At 39.7% G+C, this 15,628-nt stretch overlaps 2 protein-coding genes across 35 annotated transcripts in view; one reads left to right on the top strand and one right to left on the bottom strand.

Annotated features, from left to right (window-relative positions):
* LOC127696398 (uncharacterized) overlaps positions 1 to 15,628 on the bottom strand; it is an 837,478-nt gene that overhangs the window by 596,001 nt on the left and 225,849 nt on the right. The gene's annotated exons all lie outside the window — the stretch shown is intronic.
* The window catches only part of LOC127696395 (ubiquitin-conjugating enzyme E2 pex4-like), a 312,120-nt gene that overhangs the window by 190,057 nt on the left and 106,435 nt on the right, over positions 1 to 15,628 (top strand). Inside the window, exon 2 of one of the 18 annotated variants that reach the window (XM_052199068.1) lies at positions 2,377 to 2,465. The exons of the other annotated variants lie outside the window; for them this stretch is intronic. Coding sequence (XP_052055028.1) covers positions 2,429 to 2,465 — 37 coding nt within the window. The 5' untranslated portion in view covers positions 2,377 to 2,428. The remainder of the gene's footprint in view (positions 1 to 2,376; positions 2,466 to 15,628) is intronic. 18 annotated transcript variants of the gene reach the window in all.

Genomic DNA, 15,628 nt, shown 5'->3' with positions numbered 1-15,628 from the left:
CCTTTTTAGCACACCTTTCAGGTTGTGTATAATTATACAGAGTGGAAATAAGAAAAATAGTATGTGTGATGAAGTTAATTTTTATACACCAAAGAAGTCCAGATGTTGCTTGTTCTGTTTGTAGATCCTGGTGCCTTGGTTTCATTCAATGACAAAGAGAGGTGTGGTGTTATTTGTGCTCTCATGTCGCTAAACCTCAGGAACATGCCAGGACATTTAGATTGAATTGTTATGTGAACATCACTGAATAGTCTTCACAGTCCTAGATGGTGTGGCCTGTTCCTTAAGGTTATGTGATACATTATCTTGCTCCTAAGTCACAAGACTATACAGCGTATTTCTGTTCTGCATATTGTAGTCAACCGGAACTGATATTTTTATATTTAAAAACATCTGAACACAGAAAAGATACAAAAAGAACACAGTAGAAATGCTGAAAATCAAGCATACATAGGGTGCACTTCTATGAGTGGAGTTTACAAACCTAAAGCCGTGGGTGAGTTGGTGAGTGAATGGTGTGTGACTTTGAGGACCTGGGGCATTATAACAAACTACTGTAGACTTTGTAAGCCCTCTGCACTTAGTTCGGTTTTTTAATTAGTTGTATTCTTTATTTACATTTCAAATGTTGTCCCCATTCCTGGTTCTGCTTTCCCCCAAAACTCCCTAATCCTTCCCCCCTCCCCCTGCTTACCAAGCCACACACTTCATCTTCCCTGTCCTATCATTCCCCTATACTAGGGCATCTTGCCTTCTCAGGACCAAGGGCTCTTCTCCCTTTGGTGTCCAACAAGCCATCCTCAGCTACATATGCATCTGTAGCCCTGGGCCCCTCCATGTGTACTCTTTGGTTGGTGGTTTAGTTCCTGGGAGCTCTGGGAGTACTGGGTAGTTCTTTAGTAATTAATCAAGTTACTGAATCTTTGCATTTTATAAAACTTATTTTTAAATGTTTGAATCTTATACTTAGATTAATATATGGATACATTGTACAAGATTATTTGACTGTTGTCAAGACATTTTTCATTTAAAACCTTTTTCTGATTAAAAACTAATATAAGAGCTGAAGTCTAAACAATGTCAGGATCATATCTTGTCATCCTGGAAAGTCGTCCGTGGGTGTGACAAGATGGAGATGCCCATTTGCGTAGCACCGTCTCTCAAGCCCTTCTGAGGACTGCCTCCTCCTCAGGCACAAATGTGTCTGTAGTAGTTTTTCTGGTTTCTCTCTTCTTCTTCTTTTTAATCATAGATTTATTTGTAAGCAGATAATTTACCATCAATATTTTGCTCCAACAATAAGGCCTTTGTTTTCTTGTCCTTCAGTTTCTTTTTTTTTTCTTTTTCAACTATGTGTACATTAGATCATCTTATAAACATTGCTTCATGTCAATCTGTGGGACCACCGTGTTCTCATGGTCCATTGTCAAATGAAGCATTGTCTGAACAAGCTAGCTGTCACACACAGCCATTTGATGTTTAGATTGGTAGTGTATATAGCCACAGATCCTATATCCATAGGGTTTCTGATCACCAAGGACAGAATGTTTTAAACTGATGTATTTTAACTTACCATTGCTGTGATAATTACGACATAGGTCTTTTATATATTATATACATACCTATGTATGTATAAATTTATTATATTTACTTTTATTTATATTGCTAATCAGTATACTTATGTAAAGGAAACAGACTTACATGGTAGGCAGCATTGAGGGGGAATTTTAGAATGCCTTTGTCACGTCTGTAGTTTAGTGGAGTGTGTAAAATAAACAATGCCTACTGTGTGATGAACGCCAAAGAGCTAATCAATTATGGATATTACTCCTGGTTAGAACTCATGTAAGCTGTCCTGTATTATAGTTACTTGGAAAAATGTATAGAAGCCTAATGTTTTGAGTGGGTAAATTTGTTTTGTAACCTGTGAAATGTGTTCCTGGGGATAGTGCATCTAACCTCTGAACTTTCCACTCATTGTCTATGCAGTGAGGATTCCAATAATGCTTTTCTTTTGGATGATATGAGGATATAGGAATACCTTTTGTAAATTTATATGCAGTTTGCTAATTTACTAATGTATTCTTGCCAAATGACCTAAATTAGAAGGAGGGTGATTTGGATCAAGTCCCTGAGCTCACTGTCTAGAGTCAGATTACATTTGTCCATTCTACTTGGAAGAGGTGTGTGTGTGGGGGGGGGGGCATCAAAGATGTATGATTTTAATCTTATTTTTGTTAGAGGCTATGACTACTCTAACCCCCATAGCTTCAATTAAAAAACTTGAAAATAGTTCATTTTCTATTCTAATTACTTGGCAGAAATTTAGAATAGCAAGAAACTAGTAACAACCAAATCTTTCCTTTGCACTTACAGATCAACAGAAGAGATTCTTGGGTCCTAGAGACCAAAGAAAGAATCAGCAGGAATGCCCAGGGTGAATGATGGATTGCAGAGCCTGGCTGGTAATTACTTTCACTGAGCTAAAACATTAACTTGATACATGGGAGCAAGGCCAGATGAAAATCGGGAGGTGGACCTCTTCCTCCCCTTGGAATGCCCATACTTGCCTTGTGGAGGTAGTTGTTTCTTTGGTGGGAGAGTCCAGCTCAGCTTCCTTTCCCGAGGCTCAGCATGGATTTTCGTCTACCACCCCGGTAGACAAGGAGTGGTACCCTTGTTTTGGCCATTGTAATGATAGGTGTTTAAGTCATCCTGCTTTCTGAGATGGCAAGAACTCACAGTTTCTCAAGACTTTTCAGTAGGATACCCGATAACAGAGAATTTCTCCTCTTGGGGTTCAGCTTTTTTGTATTTTTTTTTCATAATGTGGGCTCTGGAACCCACATGGTTGATAAGCATTTTAGCATTAACTTAGCTTTTGGAATTTTGTAACATGGCTACTGAACAGATTCCTTACACTGAGCTAGAGAATACTGTTCTCTTCAGAAGAGCCAGGGGATATTTTTAATGACATATAATAGTTATTAATACTTCACTACTTTGCTATCTAGGAAAGATTGTGATGTGCTTATGACACCATGTATGTTTTCATTCATGCATGGTTTCAGATGGCCATAGAATGTAAAGTATGTGAGAACTCATTCAGTGCCACTGTGCTCTCTGTGACTACCGTCTCAGCATACAGTACACTTGAACTTGAATTTTCTGAGTTTAAGTTGATTATTACCTCATGGGAATAATAGTTATTGTTTTGAGAGACTTAGAGTAGATTAGATCTTAAAATCTATACTAAAGATAGAAATGGCACTAGATGATGAACTCTCCCGTATTGTTTCTTTTATTTTAATCATGCTCCATTTCTCCAACCACGATGTTTTGTGCTGGTCAGGAAGTTCTCTGTTGTGTGCCATATTGTTGAAAGTCTAACTTTCTGATATCAGAGTCCATGGTTTCTTGCCATCCGCCGAACAGGCTGACCTGAACATCTATTGCCATGCTAGCCACAATGGGTACTTACTAATCTAGCCGGCAATTGTGGGCATGCACTACAGTCAGTGAAAAGGATGCTTATCAGTCATGTTGTTTTTGACATCCATGGAGAGCCAGAAAGGCAGATAATGGATATTGAATTTACAGATGCTCTATTTCTAATGTCAGATTGTGTTTTGTGTATTTATGAGTTAGTTATATTTCTGACATATAAACATTTCTCACATGTGATTTTACAGATATATTCTCTTGCAACAGACATTCTGTGGAAGCATGATTTTGTTGTTGAAACATCTACCATTCTTTGCTTTCTTAGACGTCTGAATTGAAGGTGTACTATTTTGAGTATCTATAAATACTCAGTCTAGCTAGCATAAGCGTTTAAGTTGAAAGGCTTCAATTATAAAAAAGATTCCTTTAAAGAGCTGATTTTTGTGGAATTTTTAAGTAACATGAGAATATTATTGATAAAAGGAACTTTTATTAAACACTGTTAGTTTCTGTGGGATGTACTTGTTGACTCATTGACAGCATGGAATACTGGTTTGGTAGTTTATCTATTTTCTTTACTTACGTGCTTTGAGAGTTGGTGTATTGTTTTTTCAAACCTTCATTGTCACAAACTTGGAGCACAGGGCTGGAGATGGTTCAGTGGTTAAAGACACTGTTCCTCTGGAAGAGGAGTAATCTGGGGTTTGATTTCCAGCACCCAGGGTGGCTCACAACTGTCTGTAACAGGCACTCGTGGTGCACATATATCTATGTAAGCAAAGCACCCATTCACATAAAATAAAATAAATGCAATTTTTGAGTGAGGGTGCTATCTTTTTTGAAAGATTCCTAATCTTGAAGTGACCTGTTCTATTTTTTTTTACCACAACATTTTCCTCAACCCCATTTCCTATATTACAGAAGGACCAAGTCATGGCATAAGGAAAATTGGAAAGTTTTTGTTTTTATACTAGCATTTTCTGTAGTTAGACTTGTAAATCATGTCTTTACTGGCTTCTATAAATCTCAGGCCCTTGGGAATGAAACCCATGACGTGTCTTACTTCAAAAGGTGAGAAAACAAGGAACTCAAATGTTCTCTGCAGCAGAGCTGTGTTCATGCCCCTCCTTAGCATCATCACCTGGGGAAGTGAGGAACAGCATTCCCATCCACCTCTTACTGGGAGTGGCTTGCATGGCTTGGAGGAAGCTTTGGGACTGAGCAGAGGTTTATAACTACTGCTGTCTGGCCTTCCTTGACCATTGTTTCCCCTTCCAGGATTCCTGTAACTGTCAGCTGATGGTTCATACTCCCAAATGTTTCTAATACTGCAATGATGTCAGAAGTATTTTTTTTAAAGGCTAGGATTAGCAGTTACAGTTTTTCTTCAAACATCTTTGGAGTGGAGAAACTTCTGTCAAACGTGGAGCCCTCTTTTCCTCTTTTCTATCTTCCTGCAGTTTTCCCACTTCTTTTGCTAACTTATTCCACCTACATTGCTTTGGAATCCCCACCCTACAAAAATTAGTCAACATTGATTATATCAATTATACTCTGTCTCCACTTTGGCACCACTCTTTCTGTGGATCTTTATTGAGCATTGCATCTTCCTTAAGTTAGTTAAAGGCCTCAGGGAGGTTGAAAATTGGTCTAGACAGTGGATGAATCCTGTGAAGGGTGATTCAAGTCTTGGGGTTTTCCTGAGATAGGTCCTGATTTAGACCTGGTAATATTTGAATGCCTGAGGTAAAGGCATTAAGTGTCAGAACAGATGCTTCAATGGAAAGAACAAGCTACAGGGCACAGGAAGAGAAGATGATTGTGTTCTGTAGGGGGTATGTGCTATATAGTTCAGCTTAAAATTAAGAAAGACTTCATACATTTACATTCATACTTGTTTCCATGCTTAGGGTAGATGCTGTCTGTATGACATAGGAGGGTGTCTGATAGGCTCAGAAGCTTTTTACTCTCTGGCTTTTAAGGTAATAGGATTTCATCATTGTCTTAGTCACTTTTATATTCGTGTGTTAAAATACCATGACCCAGGTAACTTGCAACATTTTTTTGAGGTTCATAGTTTTAGAGGGTTAGAGTCCATGACCAGTGTGGTAGTGCGTATGGCATCAGGAGGCAAGCATGGTGCCTGGGGAACACTCTTCCATTCTTGGTCAGAGTGCAAACTTGTACAGCTACTTTGGAAGTCAATATGGATGTTTCTCAGAAAATTTGGAATTGATTTACTTTAAGACACAGCTATACCACTCCTGGGCATATACCCAAAGACACTCCATCTTACCACAAAGACACTTGCTCAACTATGTTTATAGCTGCTTTATTCATAATAGTCAGACTCTGGAAACAACCTAGATTTTCCTCAACCAAAGAATGGATAAAGGAAATATACACTTAAACAATGGAGTATTACTCAGATGTTAAAAAATGACAATGTGAAATTTTCAGACAAATAGATTAGACTACAAACCAACCAACCAACCAACCAACCAACCAACCAACCAAAAATACCATGATCCTTAGCAAGGCAACACAGACCCAGAAAGGCAAGCATGATATATACTCACTTGTAAGTGGATATTAGTTGTTAAGGATAATCATACTGCAAGTCAAAAACCCAGAGAGGGTAAGTAACAAGGAGAGAGGACTGTGGTGGGCGTGGGTACATGGATCTTCTGGAAAGGGAAAACAGAATTTGTAGGTGGACCAGGGGCAGGTAGGAATAGGAACAGGATTGACACTATTTTTCAAGGAAAGGAAAAGTTGCCTAATCAAGAAAGGACAGTTCATTTATCGAATACATACATACATACATACATACATACATACATACATACATACGTACGTACATACGTACATATATACATACATCATGCAAAATTCATTGACTGATCTAAATCCCTATATTCTTCCCTCAACCCTAATTCCCCATAGCAAAGACTTACTACAGAGAGGAGTGGGCCATACTGGAAAGTGTAAAATTAATGATAACATAGACTATTGTTCTGATTGCTTTTGTTGGCTGAGAAATTCAGCTTTTTAAAAGCTGGGTTGAGTCTTACAGTAGGAAAATAGTTCCCTGTCCTCTGATCTTTCTGTTATGTAATGGTAAAGTGTTTTCTTAGCCACCGCTGGATAATGATGCAACTGTCTCTTTTACTTCCACAGAACAACCCCTTCACAGTTTTCAAATAGATACTTAAAAATAATCAAGGCAAATACTTGTACCTAATGTGAAAACACTGATGCCTATGCCTGCCCCGTCTTTCCTGGGGGCATGTTGTAGACTAGGAGCATGAAAGCCCTAGCTCTCAACAAAGAGAGAGATGCCTCGTGATTTTAGTCATGGAGATGAACAGCCTTGAGAGTAGGCACTGGACCAAGTTTTCTCCAGTGCTTCCTGAGAGGAACTATGCTAGGAGAGGGTAGTGATTACTTCCTATCTGAAATTTAGAAAATTAACTGCTTGCAATAAGGCTGTGGAGCTCAAAAAGGCAATGAGACAGCCCTACCTTCTGAGGGAGACTCTTACCACAGTAAGAGGCCGAAGCTGTGATGGATACCCAACACTGGGCATCACCTCTGACCTACTGTTTTATTATCTTACGTTCCCTTCCTGGAATTCGCATCCTCGATGCAGAAGCTACAGAGCTACCATCAGCTTATGCTGGGTCTGCCTGCCATTGTGAATTCTGACTCAAAACGGAACATATATATTCCTCCTTCTCTTCTGTCTTTAGGTTGCTGGCCAGAGCTAAATATGCTTTCTCTAGTCCTTTAGGTCTCCTTTTCTTTAAAGCTTTTGTGTCTGCCCTGTAGCTGTTATCTGCCAGGTGGCTGACCTCCATGTTGGCTTAACTCAAACCCTTCCCTGTTCAATTCTGTGACCGCTGCTGAGGTTTACAGCTTACCTGCTTTCAAGTTTCTCTTTTCAATTTTAGTAAAATTGTCTTTGAACATCTAACAACAAGAAGTCACACCATGCATTCCATTTCTATAGAATTTATTTATTTATTTATTTATTTATTTATTTATTTATTTATTTATTGTTGCAATACTTGGTTGGCAAGCTCTCCTTTCTGGTGAGATGGCAAAGTAGACAGAGTTTTCCCCACATGGAAGCCCACTGATGGTGAAGTTGCCTTATTAACTGCCTTGATTTTACTTCTTGTGTCACCTTCATGGAAGATGTGTTAGAGTAAACCGTTATTATGTCTCCTGCTGTTTACAAACTGAGTCTCTTTTTCTCAGTCATCTTACTTCTGCTTTGGGTTGTTATGATGACAGAGGAAGCATGTTTTGAGAAACATGAAAAGCCATTGTCATTCTGAGAGCAGTTAGTTAGTTTTCATTGTGTTCCTTTAGCCTGCCGTGTTTGCTTTAGTGTCTGAGTTTGGTGACAGTTCTGTTATTATATTAAAGATGTTTCCTGCCATACATTTTCCATTTCAGTTACGAAAACTCACTTTATTTCCTAAGATGAATTATAATTAGGATTGTTTGGTACTGACACTCTTTTCCTCACTTAATACCCCTAATGAGATACAAATGTTCTAAATGTCCTTATGAGCGGATTATATTTAGAGAGGAATCCACTTATTTTAGTTAACTAATCCCTTTGCTCCTGTATCACACATCCTTATTAGGCCCTCACGTTCCTGCTCCTTATGGATCAGACCTCTGCAAGCAGTATGATTAACTTTCAGGGTCAGAGGTATTGAAAATGTCAGTGGAATTTGTTGATGCTCCATACCTTGTTGTAACAGCACTCTTCTTAGACACATTAATGATAAATACAAGACTTTTTCTAGTCTTACAAAGCAATTTTTTTTTAGTGATCTTCTTGTATTTATGTCAGTTTTCCATAGAATAAAATAATGGACTTATTTTGAATTTTTTTCACTCTGTTCTCCTGCCACCCTTAGTATCTTGGAATGGTTTTTCTAACTCAATGGGTCATTGTTTGTTGTACTTGATGTCCCAGGAGAGCAAACTGTGTGTGGTGTTGAACATCACTAAGTGATATCTGTGCAACATCTAGGGATCAGTACTGGGTACCCTTCCTGATGACTGTGTTTATTTTGTACAGAAAGCAGAGAGAAATAGCATTTTGAACAGCTTGATTTGTAAAGTTGCTTTTTGAGTTCAAATCCTGGCTTTATTGCTTACTGTTGACCTACCTGTAGATGAATTATTGGACTTCCTTATTCTCTGGCATTCTGCTATACATACAGGTGATTATAATGCTACTTGCCTTGTGGGTGGCTACGAGGATTCTGTGAGCACATTAGAGAATAGTACCAGTTGCAGTCGCTGTGTATATTTGTATGATAGTGTCTGGTTGAATTTCTACAAGTATTGTCTAATATTATTCTCTCTTGGTCCATTCAACCAATGAAAAAATATTACTGACTTTGTAAAAGGAATGTCATAAAAATATAATAGTACCCATAATTTTGTTACTGGTATCAGAGTTGGAATTGTAGGACAAATTTCTTCTCATCTATTAATCTAGATGGAATTGCGTCTTCAGGAACCTCCCCACTTCTTTGATTATTATAAGATGTAGGAAGGTACTCAAGTTCTATTTCTTAAATCTGTGGTGATTCAGTTCATTCATTTTAAAATTACTTTAAGTATAATTGTTTCTTCTTTTACGTGACTTTGGCTTTTACTTGCCATGGTTAATTAACACCAGTTCCCTATCAGTAGAGTCTAATTATATCAGAAGTCATGTTAATTAGTTATGATTCACTGTATTAGTGGTGTTAGTTCTTTCTTTTGGTTTATGAGCAGACAGGCATGTAGTTATGTTGTCCCCTTGTCTTTGATAAACTCATGTGACAGGTCAAAAGAAGTGATAATAGAAAAGAAATCTGTCAAGAAAGCTCAAAGTGAAGCAAAGAAAAAGTATTCACACTGAAAATAAGATTTGAACTAATTATAAACAGGATTCCTGGAACAGGGTAACTGACCAAGGGCACATCAAGGCTCTCACTGGTGTCAGAACTGTGTGGAGTTGGGAAAGCAAAGAATTCATCAAGCCACAGAAGAGCTACCTAGTGAGCACTATGCACTGTTCAATATAGTGTTCTTGTTTGTAAATTAAACAACACACCTTGAAAGTACCCCTATGTGATAGAGAAAATAACGTCTATTCTCCTGCCTGTTATTGGCAATATTTTTCTCACCCCTGTAGTTTAGTCTTTTTCCGGATGTGATACAAATGTAAATCATACAGTGTGTATTTGTAAGTGTGGTGGTTTCATTTGAGATTCATGTCTGTTGTTGCATGTAAGAACCTTTGGGGTTTAAGCCAAACTGTAAGACTTGCCTGAAGATAGAGTAGGGAGGGCTCTTATTGTAACCTGGCTAGGCTCTGGTCGGGAGTACACATTCAACATGCAGCGTGAGTCCTGGCTTCAAGAATCCTGTGGGAGCTGAAACATGTCTCAGCTGAGGCCCTTAGGAGCTGCCACAGGTGGTGGGGGGGACTGGCCTAGTGTGGTGAGGAGAGAGGATTATCCAGAGGTGAAGCCCAGCAGGCTATGGAGCATGTGAGGAAGTTACTTTCTCCCATTCTTCTCTGCTCTTTGCCTAAATTACTTTTCTGGCATTACTTTTCTGATTTTGCTTCATTAAATGGCTCCTTTTCTTTCCATTCCACCTTGTCACCACAGTAATGTGTTTCCAGTACTGGTACCGCACTTTGGATCACTCCTGTTGTTAAATCAGGTGTCATGTTTATAGGGACCAATCTTTGCTGCCTTCTGGCGATGGCAATGCCATTGTGCTCCTGAATTCACACTGTTGTACATGTGGGGAAGGGGCTTGTGCGGCCTCGTGATGAGCTGTTGGCAGTTAATGGTTGCTAGAAGAGGAAGAATCATTCTTCTCATAATTATAGCCATTGCCAAATTGCCCATGCTTCAATAAATAACCACTAACTCATGCCCCTGCAAGCAACCTTAATTAAATTGAGTTGGTTACAGAAAAAAAAAAGACAAAGAAAAAAAGAGAGGAAAGGAAAGAAAAGGAAGAAGGATATGAAAATGGGAGAAGTGAGAATGAGGGGGCTCAGTGTTGGGAGATGATAATGGGGTTAAAATGACTAAAATTCAATATAACGCATGTATAAAGTTGTTAAAGAATAATGAAAAGGGACCTATCTCAGTTTATCTGAAGTTTTCCATTGCTTCCCACAGGGAACAACAGCATAAATGTCACTGAGATGTTGGTGAATTGGGGGCCCCTTAGAGCTGCAAGTCAAGGGTTCGGTAGTCCCAAACCAGTTATAGGCTCTTTTGTAAAGATCTTGGTAAATCTTCTACCAATTGGGATTCTATGGATTTTTTTTAACATTTATTTTTAGTACTGGGGAATCAAACCCAGAGTTCATTATATAGTCATGCATTTTCCAAGTGTCCATCAACTGAAACATACTCCCTGTTCCTGGGACCATATTTTTAAAGGTACAGTACACAAACTAGATTGAACTCTGTGGCAAAGACATAATGGTGAAGTAATGAAGCATTGGTAATTCTTGGGCCATGATCAACTAACTCATCCTTTGTGTAATCCTCATCAGCAGACTCCTGAAGCTGCATCAAGCTAAGTAGGAGATTCTAGCTTGATTAATAGTTGTCTGGCTGTGGCATAGGGGTTGAAGTACTGTAAAAGGGGGTATTCAGAATAGCTGTACTTCCCACAAAAACATTTACCAAAAGGTAGTTTGTTCATATAAATACTCATGCTGGAAAGATACTATCATTAATTACAAAATAGTAACTAGAGTTATAGCTGAAGTACATTTTATACTTAGGGATAGGTTCATCAGAGAAAAGACGGTTTCTTGTCTGTTATAGGCAGGAAACTGAGGCAAGGGCAATTTAGCCTGAGGTCTGATCGCTGGTGGTAGGGGAACAGAGACTCACACTCAGGCAGTCTGCTTGAGACTCTGTATTCTGCTGTGTATATGTGTGGCCTTCGGAGTTCTAGCATATTAGTGAGTGCCTGAAGGACGCTCAGGAAACTCATTGTGTGTCCTTCATTTTAAGAGCAAGGTCTTCAGGAGACTTTAAGATGATCATGGTGAGTTGGAGTAAACTCGATTATCCTGCCAGAGGCCCTGGTCGCTGAAGGAGGTGTTAGGTTGGCTTGTTGCTGGTCTCATGTCAGGGGACAGAGAGATGCCGCTCATCTAGGAAGACTCACGAAATTGGCGTTCCTTTCTATTCTATGCCTTGGCCCTGGCCCTCTCTTGCCTGGGAATACGTTAATTTGTTCTCTTCCTGTGCTCTCTGCCACTTATTTTTCCCAGGGAGCCTGGAATCCCCATTATCTTTTCTAGGCTGCCCTCTCTATTTGCTTGACCCATCCACCAGGTCTCTGTATGTAAAGTACTGTTCTAGCTGCTGCCAGATACCCATGCTCCTGGCTTGCTTTCTATTGTGTTAAACATCGCTTGTGGGCACTTGTGGGGGAAGGCCTTCCTTGGCTTACACATTCCAGATCACTGTCCATCACTGACGATGTCAGAGCAGGAGCTCCAGCAGGAACAGAGATGGGAACCTCAGCAGAACGACACTTGCTGCTTGCTCCCAGGCCCATGTTCAGTTACCTTTCTCATACCTCCCAGGACCACCTGCCTACAGATGGCACTGCCTGCTGTGGTCTGGGCCTTCCATGTAGCTCAGCCCCCAAGAAGCTGTCACATAGACATGCCTACAAACCAAACTGATAGGAGTCATTCAGTTCATTCTTCCCCAGTGACTAGTGTGTGTCAAGCTGACAAAAGCTAACCCTCATGCCAGGTATGAAGGAGAATACCAGTGCAATATATTCACTAGTCGCTGACTTTTTCCTCCATATTTTCTACAATTAAGAATGTCCTTCTCAATTTCAACTCAAAATACCTGAAAAGAGTCCTTGTTTAGTTAAGAGAGAGTAAATTTCCCCAGGTAAGTTCCCATATGTTTTCTGTAAAAACCAGCACACACTTTCTTTGTATTTCACCTCCGTCGATGAGAGTCTTAGAACAGTAATCAGCCAGGATAAGCCACTCAGCTCCTGTTGCCTTGCATTTTGTTGGGCAATTTTAGCTCTTTTTTTTTTTTTGGTGCTATTCAGAAGAGTCTGCTTCTTGTCACAACACTGGCATCCCAGGTTCTGTGATCCTTTTCTTTGCAGGTCCTGGAGCAGTTGAACTGTAGGTCTGCTCACCTAAGTAGGTACAATGGTACAAGATGCTCGGGAGGGGGGTGTGTGGTTCCATTCCGGTTCCGGTTCTGGTTCCGGGAAGGCCTGGTAGTGTGTGCACATGGCCACTGCTTTTGTAAGGTTGGCATGTGTGTGTTTATATCCCCCAGGCCTCTGTTCTTCCCTTCCCTTCTAGAGCCTTTCCCTCCTTTTGTTGGCCCTTTACTCCATACTTGGGGCTTTGTGCATGCTAAGTGTGCACACAACTGTCTATGTGTAGCAATAGCCCTGCATGCTTTCTCTTACAGCTTTTTATGGTTTATCCAAGGAGTGGCTAAAGGACCTGGTAAATGTATGCTCCTCCTTCCCTCTGCCTCTTCCTTCTCTTCCCTCCTGCTCCCCTCTCTTCCTTCTTTCCTCCTCCTTCCCTCTTCCTTTGCATCCATTTAGTTCCATCTCTGGCTCAAGAATGTGTTCTTGAATAGCTCCTTCAAGAAGTAAACAGTGCGAACCTTAGTGCATCTTAGTTCATGACCCATTTATGTGTTTGTGGCCCAAATCCTTCCATGTGTGATATTACCTTCTTAGAATAATTGAGGCCTTCGTGAAATACAGAATAGCTGTGTGCCCTGTCAGATAGGATGTGAAGGCCCTGTGGAATCCTTTGCTAGTGGGATACTTTAAGGCACATTTGCACTACACTGAAGGCTTAAGTATGGGCCCAAGTTTAACCTTATCTCTTAGGTTAATGGGTTCGGCACAGTTTGTTTAAGGTCCTAGGCCTTTCTGTAAACTGAAAACGTGCTCTTTTCCCCCCAAAAGTCCCCACTGTAGAAGTGCGGATTCTGTGCTAACATCCAGCTCTCACCGTTCGGACATTAAATACAGTGTTTTCATTTCACGTCCTTTGCAGCTGCTTCCCCTTTGAATGTCTTTTGAACCCTGAGTTGTAGTGGCTGGAGCTGGAGGGCTGGGGTTGGTTGGTGGTGCATTTTTATCCCTGCTCAGAGCCCTTTCTTGGCGTGTTACCTTGCTGCTCAGGTCGCCTTCAGTTTCTCTACAGGACAGTCTTCTTGGGGTTGGAGACTTCAAAGAAAATCTTCTGACAGTGTCGTTGCTCTTCGTTGGGCAACCTCCTCAGCTGTGTAGCCAGAGCCTCTTTTGAGTGTAGGGCAGCTTACCTGTCTGCATTCACTTTTCTCTGATAGTCTTTACCTGTTTGGTACCAGGCTTAGTGTTCCCTAGTTTCTTAATCTTGTCCTTTCCTTATCACAATTGTTCCTTTAGTAGAGTTGCTAGTATATTTATGTACTGCTCTGAACTAGGTTTTAAAGTCCTGGAAGAACTTTAGCCAGGTATGGTAGAGGCACTGTATAGACCTTTTATGGTGACATAGACCTGCAGATTCCATGCTGAGAGGTAGAACAGGTTACCCTCATTCACAGGATAACCTAATTTAAGATTACCTTCAGCTATACAGTGAGTTCAAGACTACCCTGGCTATTTGAGGCCCTGCATCAAAACAAACACTTGCAATAAAGATTTTATACATTTAAAAGGATTTTAATATTTCTGTCTGGAAAGATTACCACTATTCTTTTGGCTAATTGTGTTGTCAACTAATATTAGTTAAGACTGATCTAATTTAAATATGAATTTGATGTTTGAATTTAATATTTTAAGGCAGCATGGAAAGAAGGTGAATGGTATAGTGGCTTCAATAGAGGCTGAATTTATGAATGAATTTTAAATTCGAGTTTGTTGTATAGACACTGTGATCAAGTGCTAAGTAAGTAATGTGAATGATATTGTTTAAAGCTTTTCCCAAACAGATCTTAAATCTTAATCAATATCCAACTGTCTGAACTGTAAAATTGTTTCAGTAGACCAACTGAGCTATGGGTAAATGTGTAGAAATCTTGGAGAATGCAAAAGTGCAGGCTTAGATATGATACAAGCGTAAGCCATTATGATTTACATAATTTATCTCCTCAGTATAAATATTGTACTTGTAAAGTTAAAACTGCTGTCCTGGAAATCAGATTGTGTTTGTCTTGAGTATTTGTGGGCCTGGCAGAGGTTTTAGGGTTATGTTTGTGTTTAGATTAAATTTGAATGGTAAGTTAAGATTTATGGTGAACAGTATGTAGAAAATATTATTTGCTTTTTCAGAGCTTATGAGTAAAAGCAACATCTGAATTTAATGTTTGAGAACCAACCAAATTCAAGAAATATGATACAATTCTATTTTAATTGTTTCCCTTAATTGTTCCTAACTTCTGATCATTTACGGTTTATGTGTTTATGATATTAACATATTTAGTACCCTGTCACTGGTTACATTTAAGTTTCTGTAGTCATACTTTCAGGATTTTTTTTCTCTTAAGACAGGAATAATATGAGACCTCTGTTTGCCCAGAGTCCTAGATGATTGTATTCTGATTTTGTTCATTACATGAGATATGCTCACATGGTTTGCTTCTGAATAAATCCTTTTAAGAATTAGTCAGTCTTTTCCCTGAAATGCACCTTTTACCTATTCATCCATTCATATATGAATCTTGTGTCTCCCTCTCCCTCCCTTTTTTCCTCCCTCTTCCCCTCCCCCTCTCAAATATTGGTCATAGGCTTGCTGTAGCTCTAGGGTAAAGGCTGTCCTTGGATCAGAAATCCGTAAAACAAAACAACAGCAAAAAATGATACTGCTTGGTAAGAACTACGGCTGTGAATAAAACAGAGACATTGTGTGTGCTCTAGGTAACTGTGAATGAAGCTGAGGAGAGAAATAAAGGAGATAGTCACCAGTCTACACACTATGGACCTGTCTACACAGACAGGGTGCCGTCCAAAGACTTCCAGGAGGAAACAGCACCTTTGCCTCCATATTCTTTAGTTCCAGAAAGGTGAAAATTGACACACCGTTAAAACTCAAGGCAACCAAAGCTCCATGTCCTCAACCAGAGCTCTCATTTTA

This window comes from Apodemus sylvaticus, chromosome 11 (assembly GCF_947179515.1).
Source record: "Apodemus sylvaticus chromosome 11, mApoSyl1.1, whole genome shotgun sequence".
Classification (NCBI taxonomy): domain Eukaryota; kingdom Metazoa; phylum Chordata; class Mammalia; order Rodentia; family Muridae; genus Apodemus; species Apodemus sylvaticus.
This window is presented reverse-complemented; position numbering and strand designations above follow the sequence as displayed.